Source organism: Cucurbita moschata, unplaced genomic scaffold (genome assembly GCF_002738365.1).
Source record: "Cucurbita moschata cultivar Rifu unplaced genomic scaffold, Cmos_1.0 Cmo_Scf00002, whole genome shotgun sequence".
Lineage (NCBI taxonomy): Eukaryota > Viridiplantae > Streptophyta > Magnoliopsida > Cucurbitales > Cucurbitaceae > Cucurbita > Cucurbita moschata.
This window is the reverse complement of record NW_019268518.1, coordinates 5,812,536-5,823,570: the sequence shown is the minus strand read 5'-3', so window position 1 is coordinate 5,823,570 and position 11,035 is coordinate 5,812,536. Positions and strand designations below refer to the sequence as shown.

The 11,035-nt window shown below is 38.0% G+C and overlaps 3 protein-coding genes across 7 annotated transcripts in view; 1 reads left to right on the top strand and 2 right to left on the bottom strand.

The window, feature by feature from the left end:
- LOC111456187 (dolichyl-phosphate beta-glucosyltransferase-like) overlaps positions 1-3,146 on the top strand; it is a 6,753-nt gene extending 3,607 nt beyond the window's left edge. Inside the window, exons 3-10 of one of the 3 annotated variants that reach the window (XM_023097982.1) lie at positions 287-393; positions 701-746; positions 1,485-1,619; positions 1,741-1,830; positions 1,926-2,045; positions 2,132-2,215; positions 2,363-2,427; positions 2,690-3,146. In XM_023097982.1, the coding sequence (XP_022953750.1) occupies positions 287-393; positions 701-746; positions 1,485-1,619; positions 1,741-1,830; positions 1,926-2,045; positions 2,132-2,215; positions 2,363-2,427; positions 2,690-2,876 (834 nt within the window). In that variant the 3' untranslated portion in view covers positions 2,877-3,146. The other 2 variants (XM_023097991.1, XM_023098000.1) reach the window with 2 other exon arrangements.
- Positions 3,147-4,162: 1,016 nt separating this feature from the next.
- On the bottom strand, positions 4,163-6,373 carry LOC111455817 (actin). 3 transcript variants are annotated; one of them, XM_023097438.1, is made up of 5 exons: positions 6,186-6,373; positions 5,661-5,734; positions 5,190-5,583; positions 4,495-5,108; positions 4,163-4,427 (listed from the first exon to the last, which is right to left on the bottom strand). In XM_023097438.1, the coding sequence occupies exons 2-5, from the start codon at positions 5,718-5,720 to the stop codon at positions 4,362-4,364; spliced, it is 1,134 nt and encodes a 377-aa protein (XP_022953206.1). In that variant the 5' UTR covers positions 5,721-5,734; positions 6,186-6,373; the 3' UTR covers positions 4,163-4,361. The 3 variants fall into 3 exon arrangements, with proteins under 3 accessions (XP_022953206.1, XP_022953221.1, XP_022953213.1); XM_023097445.1 differs by having other exon boundaries at positions 4,164-4,427; positions 5,661-5,731; XM_023097453.1 differs by lacking the exon at positions 6,186-6,373 and having other exon boundaries at positions 5,661-6,156.
- An 854-nt stretch (positions 6,374-7,227) lies between these two features.
- Positions 7,228-10,029, bottom strand: LOC111429991 (very-long-chain enoyl-CoA reductase-like). The gene is made up of 4 exons (XM_023066086.1): positions 9,673-10,029; positions 9,446-9,485; positions 7,743-8,497; positions 7,228-7,497 (listed from the first exon to the last, which is right to left on the bottom strand). Exons 1-4 carry the CDS (start codon positions 9,739-9,741, stop codon positions 7,429-7,431), a joined length of 933 nt encoding a protein of 310 aa, XP_022921854.1. The 5' UTR covers positions 9,742-10,029; the 3' UTR covers positions 7,228-7,428.
- Between the last annotated feature and the right edge of the window lie 1,006 nt (positions 10,030-11,035).

Here is an 11,035-nt window from a genome sequence, read left to right as displayed (position 1 = left end):
GGGGGGAATATTTTTTAAGTAAAATTAATAATCAATAGTTTTTCACATTGGAATAAATTGATGGATTATGAGAAAATAAACTTTCATTGAGAAACATGAAAGAAATCACATAAAAAAAAAACTGCTGAACAAAAGGAGTCCTAGTAGAAACTGGCTAAACAAGAAGGAACTCCAAAATTGATGGAAATCTTAAGTCATATGATGTTTATGTTTGGAATGTTGGTTCAAAATTGGTACCCAGTGTTATGTAGAATGCATGATATCAAGTTTGTGGAACTTTTTTCAGGTTCCTTGCCCTTCAATTTTTGATCCAGCTGAGAAGTATATGTCCTTGATCGTTCCTGCTTTCAATGAAGAGTACAGGCTTCGTGGAGCTCTCGAGGAAACCATCAAGTAAGCTGAAACACGTAAAAATTTTCATTTTTTCCATATAAATGGTTTGACTTCTTGTCTCTTATAACCCAATTGCTCTCTTTGACCTTGGTTTTTTCTGTATACCAATCCTCTGTTCCTCTCGACTCAGATTTTCCTAATTCTTGGATTTTTCAATGTTCTCCTCATAGTCTCTACATTGCTAGATATGACGGGCAAAATAAGACCCCAAGAGAATGTTTCTCAACTTTTAAAGGCCACAATCCTTTCCTAATTAATGGTTGAAAAGCTACGAGACAAAGTATAATTTCATTCCTTTGCTTTTTAGTTATCTTCAACAACGTGCAGCAAAGGACAAGTCATTTTCCTATGAGGTATTTCCTTTGTCCATTTGTCCCCTTTCTTCTTGTTCCTGATCATGGGCAACTCTCAAGAAAATTTGTATTGTTGGTTTGTTGCTTATGAACTTTATATGCCAATATTTTCTTGCTTGTTAGTTGTTATTCCTTGATATAATCTTCTTTATTGTTTTTATAAGAAACCTGGAGATATGAATTAAGAGAGAGAAGAAACCTACGGGCCTGGGGAAAAGGACTCCCCCTCCAAAATATAGCTACTTACAAAAACACCTTCTAATCTTGAAGAATCATGGAATGTAGTTAAAAAAAAATTGCTATAATTATAACATCACAAAGAAGCAGTGAGCTGTACATTGTTCCAGTTATTCGGAAATCATTAGACATAACTTCAAACGTTTTGTTGTTCCATTCCAACCAAATACCCCACATTATGGCACGAGAAGTGAACTTCCAAAAAATCCTTGTTTTTCCTTTCAAATTCCAACCACTGACAGCACAGCCTCATGTCGCCGGTCATCTACTTGTCTAGGTATGCAAATATGAAGGTCAAACAAGTTTATTCTAAAGGGATCATTGTTTTTACTAACCACTCACTCTTACGGTTTAAGAACAAAGTAGAAACTTATATAAAAGATGTAACTGCTCATTGGTATGTATGGTGTATGTAATGCATGATGCTGAATCAATCATATACCGACCTGCTTCGGATGCTTTGCCTTCAATGCTGAACATTTAATCATCCGACTTGTACAGGTGATAATAATTGATGACGGGAGTGTGGATGGAACAAAAGGAGTAGCCTTCAATTTTGTTAGGAAGTACTCTGTAGAAAATGTGAGGGTCATACTTCTTGGAAGAAATCATGGAAAAGGGGAAGCTATTAGAAAGGTGAGTTTGGACTTGCCACTTTATTTGTAACACTTGTATGATTATTGTTCTCTCTACACCACTTTATTTGTAACACTTAGATGATTATTATTCTCACTTTCTAAAATGCATTTTCAAGCAGGGAATGCTTCACTCACGTGGTGAGCTACTTCTGATGCTGGATGCTGATGGAGCAACAAAAATTACTGACCTAGAAAAACTTGAAAACCAGGTTTCGACAAACCCAATCTATTTTCATGTGCAATTTTTTCTATGAAGTTCTAAAAATGTGAAATAGTTATTCAAGACGAATTTTCTCTCCCCCAGATCCATGCAGTAGCAGTTGTTAAGAAGGAAGGTTCAAGAGATCCAAGCATAAGAATATCTGATATCCCAATCACTGCATTTGGTTCTCGCGCTCATCTCGAGGAGAAGGCGCTGGCTACAGTTTAGTGTTGGTCTTGCAATTGTCTCGCTTATTTATTTTAGCTTTTCTTTTTCATAAAAATATGACAGGTTCTTTCACTTTTCAGAGGAAGTGGTACCGCAATTTCTTGATGAAGGGTTTTCATCTTGTGGTTCTTCTAACTGCTGGTCCTGGAATACGAGATACACAGGTCCTTTTTTAGTTTGTATCACATGCTCCTTCATTTACATGTGCCATATCTCTGTGCAGTAATAAAGACATAGTGTTTATACGTTCCATTATCTCTGCTAAGCTTCAAATTTTAATCCTTATTTTCCATTTCCGTGATCATATGCAGTGTGGTTTTAAGATGTTCACGAGATCTGCTGCAAGGAAGCTGTTTACCAACATTCGTTTGAAGAGGTAAGATCCCCTCTCCAATCCAATATGTTCTCTCTTTGAGGTTTTAATTCGGACAATCTGAGCGCAAAACCATAAGAATTGAAATTTGTTGGCTTATTTTGTTTTCCCATTCTCTTTCATAGTCCTGATGCTTGTCGTCGGTGAACTCTTTTCAGCAATAGTAATTGTTCATCTATGATTTGAGCTTCCATGAATTGCCGAGTATGATCACTGGATCAACTAAGCAACAAGAACTGACCGACTAAGCATTCACTTCCTGCAGGTGGTGCTTTGATGTTGAGTTGGTTTACCTCTGCAAATATTTTGGGATTTCTATGGTTGAAGTATCCGTGAACTGGTCTGAAATACCCGGATCCAAGCTAAGTCCACGGAGCATTTTAAACATGCTTTGGGAGCTCGCACTCATGTCTGTGGGATACAGAACCGGAACTTGGAGAATTTCAACCTGAGCTTCCTTCTGACTGAATTTCTCGGACACAAAGAATGCGAAAGATGATCAGTTCACGAATACGGTATATATATTTCACCCGCAATAGTTCGTGGTGTGCAAAATTTAGAGCTGAACGAATTTTGAATAATTTTGTATGCCAATGTGATTATTCTGTTTTTTTTTTTTTTTTTTTTTTCCTTTAATTATTTTGTATGCCAATGTTTTAACATCTCAGTCATGCATGTGGCTGGCTAAGTTATTCTATTGCAAAAGCTTATTTGGGGGATTACGTCTCTAGCAATTTCTTTGAGACCCTCTTGATTATATTGTGCAGGCTGATATACAACAACTCAGCCATGTTTTGGTTCTGTTCATAGATGAAAACTTTATTTCGTCTGGAAACACGTACGCAGTGGTGTTTAAAAAACTCGATCACCCAACCTATTTTTTTTTGTTTGGGTTGGTGGGTTATAAACTTATTTAAATTGGATTCAAAGAAAATGAAAACTTTATATAAATTGAGTTAGATTCGTGTCCCTCAACTCAAATTTATTATTAATTTTGAAAAATGGATTAAATAAGTTAAACTTGATTATCTAAAATAAAGAGCTCGAATAATTGGGTTAGATTTAAAAAATATTGTGGATTAAATAAGTTAAACTTGATTATCGAAAATAAAGAGCTCGAATAATTGAGTTAGATTTAAAAAATATTGTAATCCAACCCTGTGCAGTGTGGATAACCCAAGATGAGTGCTCTCCTATTCCGATTGTCTTAGAGCCTCCGGTAGCACACCTGAGATAGCGATGGGTTCTCTGCCCTTACGGGGCCGAGGATGGAGCGATGGATTCTCTGCCCTTACGGAGCCGAGGATGGAGCAGCAGCGATGGGTTATCTGGGCCGAGGATGGAGCGATGGATTCTCTGCCCTTACGGAGCCGAAGATGGAACGACAGAAGTTTGACACTCGAGCAGCAGCGATAAGTTATCTGAGGCGAGGATGGAGTGACAGAAGTTTTGAGAATTCAAGAGATAGAATTCAAGAGAAGTCACTGACGAAAGGATCATCACGATAGGTGTCAAGTGGAAAGTTTCTGAAAAGTTTTGAGAATTCAAGAGAGGTCACGACGAGATGATCATCACGACAAGTGTCGAGTGGAAAGTGCAATAGGTGTCTAGTGGAAAGAAGTGGAAAGTGCAATAGGTGTAAGTGGAAAGCAGTGATGTAGACTTTCCTGCGTGACCCAACTATCCCAATTATTATTAGGCAAACACTTTTACTTTTTGTAATGAATGATGTTAGAGTCTTAAATTATGCTTACGAGTCTCGGCAACCAACTCCAATACCTTCTTGAAATCAATTATTTCAATATTAGAACAATAGCGAAGGACAAAAATGCTAAACAAACAGACAAACAAAAAAAAGGCTACAAAGTTGCCTTTCATTCCCACACATAAAACAGTACACTCCCATATGTCTTGACCCTCCTGCTTCTTCTTGTCTTTTAGAAGCACTTCCTGTGCACAATCGATGGCCCAGACTCATCATACTCTGCCTTTGCAATCCACATCTGCACCAAAAACACAAGGCATCCATTAGTAAGAACAAAACTGAAAGCTTTTAATAATAATGTCTACCTGCTGGAAGGTACTCAGAGAAGCCAAGATGGAGCCACCAATCCAAACACTGTACTTTCTTTCTGGAGGTGCCACCACCTTGATCTTCATGCTGCTCGGCGCCAATGCAGAGATTTCCTTGCTCATTCTATCGGCAATGCCCGTAAACATGGTTGAACCACCGGAGAGGACGATGTTACCATACAGATCCTTCCTAATATCCACGTCGCACTTCATGATGGAATTATATGTAGTTTCATGAATGCCCGCAGCTTCCATTCCGATCATGGATGGCTGGAAGAGAACTTCCGGGCATCTAAAACGTTCGGCACCGATCGTGATGACTTGTCCATCAGGCAACTCATAGCTCTTTTCAACTGATGAACTGGTCTTAGAAGTTTCAAGTTCCTGCTCATAGTCAAGTGCAATATATGAAAGCTTTTCCTTCATATCCCTCACAATTTCTCGCTCTGCTGTGGTTGTGAATGAGTATCCACGCTCCGTGAGAATTTTCATCAAGTTATCAGTAAGATCACGGCCAGCAAGGTCGAGTCGAAGAATGGCATGTGGGAGAGCATACCCCTCATAAATGGGGACTGTATGACTCACACCATCACCAGAATCCATCACAATTCCTACATAATAGAACAAGAATTCCCTAAGAACTTCAATCTTCATAGTTTTACAGCAATGATGAACTTATAGTGAACTCTTACCAGTTGTTCGACCACTGGCATATAGTGAGAGGACAGCTTGAATAGCTACATACATGGCAGGAGTGTTAAAGGTTTCAAACATGATTTGGGTCATCTTTTCACGGTTAGCTTTGGGGTTAAGAGGGGCCTCAGTTAGGAGAACAGGATGCTCCTCTGGGGCAACACGAAGCTCATTATAGAACGTGTGATGCCAAATCTTTTCCATGTCATCCCAGTTACTAACAATACCATGCTCAATTGGGTATTTCAGGGTCAAAATACCACGCTTGGATTGAGCTTCATCACCTACATAAGCATCTTTCTGGCCCATGCCGACCATCACACCGGTGTGACGAGGTCGGCCGACAATGCTAGGGAAAACTGCCCTGGGAGCATCATCACCAGCAAATCCAGCCTAAAACAATGGCACAGGAAGAATTGCATTAGCCAAAGCCATAGCCATACATAAAAATCACAGGAAAGGCAGTCTACCTTAACCATTCCTGTTCCATTATCGCATACAAGAGGCTGAATGTCCTCTCCATCTGCCATCTTTTATATAGCTGCTAGAAAAGTTGGAATTAGTTGACACAAGCATCATTGGAACTCAAAATCCAATGATCAATATAAATGACACTAACTGCAAAGTATAAACAGGGAAACAAACAATTCTCAGACATTATTTCTGAGTATCAAACTGTGCCATTGCAACAAAATATGCTGTTCTTTCTTGGATTTCTTAATTCTTGGTTCATACACTATAATGAAATTGATTGACAATTAGGTATCAGCCTCACTCTAACGGATCATTATCGAGTAACATGCACTCAAAAAATTGCTTACTGTATTGAATCTTGATAAAACAGCAACGATACAGTGAGATTAAAAAAAACAATCAGGTAGAACTTATGAACAAACAACGATATAATCAAAAAGAAGAACAAGAATCGACAGAAATGCAGATATAAAGAGATGCGCATGAGCAAATAACAAAAATCGATGATGGGAAACAAGAACCTTTGATGATTGAAGGTGAGGAGTAGGGAAGAGCGAGAGAGAGAGGGTTCCAAGGGAGGAATGAAAATGGGGAAATATAAAGAAGGAAACTGGATTGAATTCCATTTGGAGCGTCGGAGTTCATCACAGAGAGAAACGGGAGGTTCTTGTGGTACTCACTCACTTGATTTGCGACAGAGAGGGCGACTTCGTTGGGCTGGGCATCCCATTTCGTGGGGGTCGTTATTACTTTTCATTTTCATTTTCCTTTTTTTTTCTTTCTATTTTACCATTTTGCCCTCCCATCTCTTTCTTATTACCAATAAACTCTTCAAATTTTCTTACACCACTCATTTTTATCCCCAAACTTAATCCTTTTTTCTTTCCCCATTTTTAATTACATTCAACAATTTTATATTATAATTTGACTTATTAAAATATTATATAATCGAATATAAACTCGTAAGATCAAGTTAATAAATCAACAATTTGAATTTTACCAAATAAAAATATAATTCAAATTATAATTTAATCCTAAAAAGACAGCTGGCATGAGTAACAATACACATTTACTCCTCCGATGTTGTCACAAGTTTAAATTTCTATATTTTACATTTATTATAATAATAATAATAATAAACAATAAAAGCTATAAAGAAAGAGGCCTATAAATCTTAAATTTATTTATGAGGCATATAAATCAAATAAATTTTGATTTAATTTTTGTGTACGTTAAATTAGATTTTTTTAGTTTATTTTGTAATCAATCTTAATAATTATTCTCGAATAAATGATATAATAAAATTGTATAAACTTATAATTGCAAATATTTAATACAATTTATATTTCAGACAATCAAATATAATGGAATAAATTATATCAAATGAGATGTAAATATAAATTAATGATTTATTAATAAAACAATAAAAAGAATTAAAAAAAGATTTATGCGTTCACAACAGAATACTTAATTAATTCATATTAATTATAGCTTATTATTATTATTTAAAATTTTAATTTGAATAAATTAATTATACTTCAAAATTATGATATATCAATCAGCTAATAAAAATGTCCCAATAAATAATAATTTATTTCGATTCCCATACAACACAAAGAACAAGGCAAAGTACTGTTAAGACAACCTCAAAGAACATCAGATACATTGAGAAAATGACATCTTGTGGTGTTCTTCAAGGGACATTTTAAACTTAGAGCTACCAACTCGATAAGATATGGATCTGAGGCCGCCCAATCAATCCTTCTACAGAAATGGAGGAAGTATCACCCATCTGCGTGGGTACCTTGGCCTTCCCTCCTTCCCATCAAACAGCTGCACATAGGGACGGAAAAGTCATTATGTAAGAAAAATAAACGCGAGTAGTCCCACATCCTTGCACATCAGCTAATTAAGGGGTCGATCATAAGTGTATAAGTAAGGAATACTATCTCCATTGGTCTTCTGGAGTAACCAAAAGCAAAACTACATGCTCAAAGTGGACAATATCATACCATTGCGTAAATTCGTGATTCCTAACATTAGGAACAACTAGGATAAATAAGTTAGAGAGACTATACCTTCTTGAGGCGACGGTGCTTTGCAAGGGCCCAGTTCGTCATGATAAGAGTAGCAACCACAAGAAAGATGTAACCAGCAACAGTCTGTGTAGCTATATTGAAGCCTACCCACTGATATATTTCTGTTGTGTAGTTTGCACATGTCACAATGTTGAACAGAAACCCCTTTGGGATTTGATATCCCCCATTCCCCTCAGGGCTCCGCAGTTTTCTCAGCAAGATATGACAGTAGAAGTTACACACTTGACACAGCAAACCAAATGCAAACCCAATCTTCATTTGAAAGTCACCAACAGGGCTATAAAGTGGGTGATTAACATAATATGCAATATACGAACCAAAAGACCAGTAGTAAGCGCAGTTTCGAAACACATTTGAAAGCGGTGAGGTCGCGTGGCTGAACCTATGCACGAAAAATGTTTCCATGATTCGTTTGAAGTAGTGAAAACACCAGTAGTACATTGCATACGTCTGAACCGGATGGATGACACGTTCGGCCTTGTAGCCGAAGAACTGATAGACAGGGAAGTAGTAAAAGATGGGGTAGAGGATCAAGGGGCCCAAGTATTCAAAAAAGAAGAGAGTACGATAAGAAACTTGTGGACCCAAGTCCTTGAAGACAACAGTTATGTTGTCTGAGTTGTTGCTACAATACTCTTTGAGGCTTTTCTTGTAGTTAAGAACGGTAGGCCTCTCCTTTGAACCAGGTTGAACTGGAAGAGTTAACCGCTGCCTAGCAGGGTAGAACTTTTTGGCTGTTTCAATGAAACAAGGAAATCAGGTAGCTGCACTTTACATAACAATTGATATCGACTTACATGTATGCATGCTAAAGACTACCAATTTGCTACTGCTTAAGAACCATTTTACCATTTTACAGTAATGAAAGAACTAATTTTCAGGAAGGATAAGATAGAAATACTTTATTATGAAGTAGTGAAACATATTTTGATTCCTTACCCGTCAGCCGTGCAGTTTTTGCAAAACATTCTTTATAAAAGAGTAGAAACCTCTTCCTAGTCGATGCATCTTAAAACTTTGAAGGGAAGCTTTGAAGGGAAAGTCCAAAGAAGACAATATCCAGTAGGTTTGGACTGTTACAAATAGTATTAGAGACAGACACGGGGGCAATGCGCCAGTGAGGAGGTTGAGCTCCGAAGGGGGTGGACACGAGGCGGTCTTCCAACAAGGACGTCGGTCCCCATAGAGGGTGGATTGGGGTCCCTCATCTATTGGAAAAGGGAAAGAATGTCAACAAAGATGCTGAGCCTTTTAAGGGAGGTGGATTGTGAGATTCCACATCGGTTGGGGAGGAAAATGGAGGTGGATTGTAAGATTCGTTGGCCCAAATGGGGTGAATTGTGAGATCGCACATTGGTTGGGAGGAGAACGAAGCATTCTTTATAAGGATGTCAAAACCTCTCTCTAGCAGACACGTTTAAAACCTTGAGCCGAAGCCCGAAAAGAGAAGCTCAAAGAGGACATGACAATATCTGCATAGCTGTTACAGTTTCACACCCAAAAGCTTAAACTGTTGTGCTAGGCTAAACTTAATCTTTAGATTCATCCGTTTAACAACAAGTCCAGTTCTATCACTCACTCCAACAAAAATGTCAAATCTAAGCTAAGATTTCTAACAATTCTAAGCTAAAAAGAACATGTATGCAACAATTAAAGAAAACATTCTACCCTCATGTACTCACTTCGCTTGTAAATCGCATCCTGCAGATCCGCCACCGAAGCCTGCAAAAGATTAAACAACAATGTCCATGAAACTTAAAATCCCATCAGCTACTCAACCGTAAGAAGGCAAATTAATAGGCCTAGAAACAGAACACAGCCACCAAAACAAGTTGTACTCTTATCACCCTTTCTTGTTTTCCAAGAATCGAAAAAGAAACAGTAATTGAATCAAAATCCGAACACTTACAGAATCGCTTAGTTGAATGCCGCCGTCAACAACTTCTCTCCCACTGCGAGAAACTACCGAGACCTTCATCTTCACAGCCAAATTAACCCCACTGTGATTTCAACCCAGATCCTGAAATAGCAGAATGAGAGGACCAAGAACCCAGAAATGGTTATACGATGAGATCTGATAAGGGATTTTATTAAAAAAATGGCGGAAGTTCTCTGGGTTTGAAGTGGGTTTTGAAGGGGGAGGTTGGGAAGTAGGCTTATTAAATGGCGTGCAGTTGGGGTAGGAGAGCTAATTCCAACGACGGATGCAGCGCGTTCCTCCTAGTCATCTCCTCAGTACAAATTTACAATTCGACGCATTGAAAATGTTAAAACATACTAAATTAAATATTTAACCCAAAATCGAAAATGTAACAAAAACAAAAAAAAAAAACAACGGGTTTGCGAAGCTGAAGCCGGGCCGGAGCCCTGGACCGGTTATTTAAAGGGCAGTTGGCGGGCAGATTGAATAATGAAACCTTTTTAGGGTGAGAAATTGATATCTTTGTACGGCGTTGAGCTGAATAATGGCTCAGAAATTCGGTGGTCGGTTGCTCCCCACTGGAACCCCCTCGGTGGGTTGGTCCTTCGTCGTCGTCATCTCTTCGCTTCTCGCCGGCGCCTCCGTCGTCCACAACATCTACAAACCGAATCTTGTATTCTCTCAATCTGTTATGTTCTTAAATACGTAGAGTGACTCTCTGATGATTATTCATAGTCGGAAATATGGTCATGTATATGACGATTGCTGGGTGCAATTTAATTTGATAATGCCTATAACCTGTTTGATGAAATGTTCACCTTTTATTTTTTGCCTATTGTCTTCTTATTTGAGTATAAGACTTCCATTTCGGTTTCTGATCAATGAGATTATGAACAATTGTCTAGCTATGTTCTTGAAATCAGATATCAATTTCAGCTTCTTCTTTTTCCAGAAATTAGGTGTGTGTGCCGTGTGCAATTTAACTTGACAATGCCTGCAACCTGTTTGATGAAGGCACATCTTATACTTCTGCCTACTGTCTTCTAATTTGACATCTCCTCGGATCAATGGGATTCAGAACAACTGTCTAGCCATGTTATTGAAAACAGTATTCCATTTCTCTAGTGGATTTCCTTGTTCTTTTTAATTTTTATGTCTATTCTTTCACCAAAATTTTTAAAACACTTTTAGTAGGGAGGGAGAGTTTTTACTTATAAAAAATGCTTCATTTTCGGAGGGAGAGTTTCTACATTCTTATAAAAAATGTTCATTTTCTCCCAACCGAGGTGTGAGATCTCACAATTCACCCCACAATTCACAATCCACAATTCACCCCCTTCTGGGCTCAATG

Bases quoted from the DNA above. Each gene is read 5' to 3' on its own strand.
- LOC111455817 (XM_023097438.1), bottom strand. From the start codon at position 5,720: ATGGCAGATGGAGAGGACATTCAGCCTCTTGTATGCGATAATGGAACA. The intron at 5,584-5,660 runs GTAGACTGCCTT...CCATTGTTTTAG, and splicing joins ATGGAACAGGAATGGTTAAG to GCTGGATTTGCTGGTGATGA. The intron at 5,109-5,189 runs GTAAGAGTTCAC...TCTATTATGTAG, and splicing joins TGCCAGTGGTCGAACAACTG to GAATTGTGATGGATTCTGGT.
- LOC111429991 (XM_023066086.1), bottom strand. From the start codon at position 9,741: ATGAAGGTCTCGGTAGTTTCTCGCAGTGGGAGAGAAGTTGTTGACGGC. The intron at 9,486-9,672 runs GTAAGTGTTCGG...AATCTTTTGCAG, and splicing joins GCATTCAACTAAGCGATTCT to GCTTCGGTGGCGGATCTGCA. The intron at 7,498-7,742 runs GTATAGTCTCTC...CCCTATGTGCAG, and splicing joins AGCACCGTCGCCTCAAGAAG to CTGTTTGATGGGAAGGAGGG.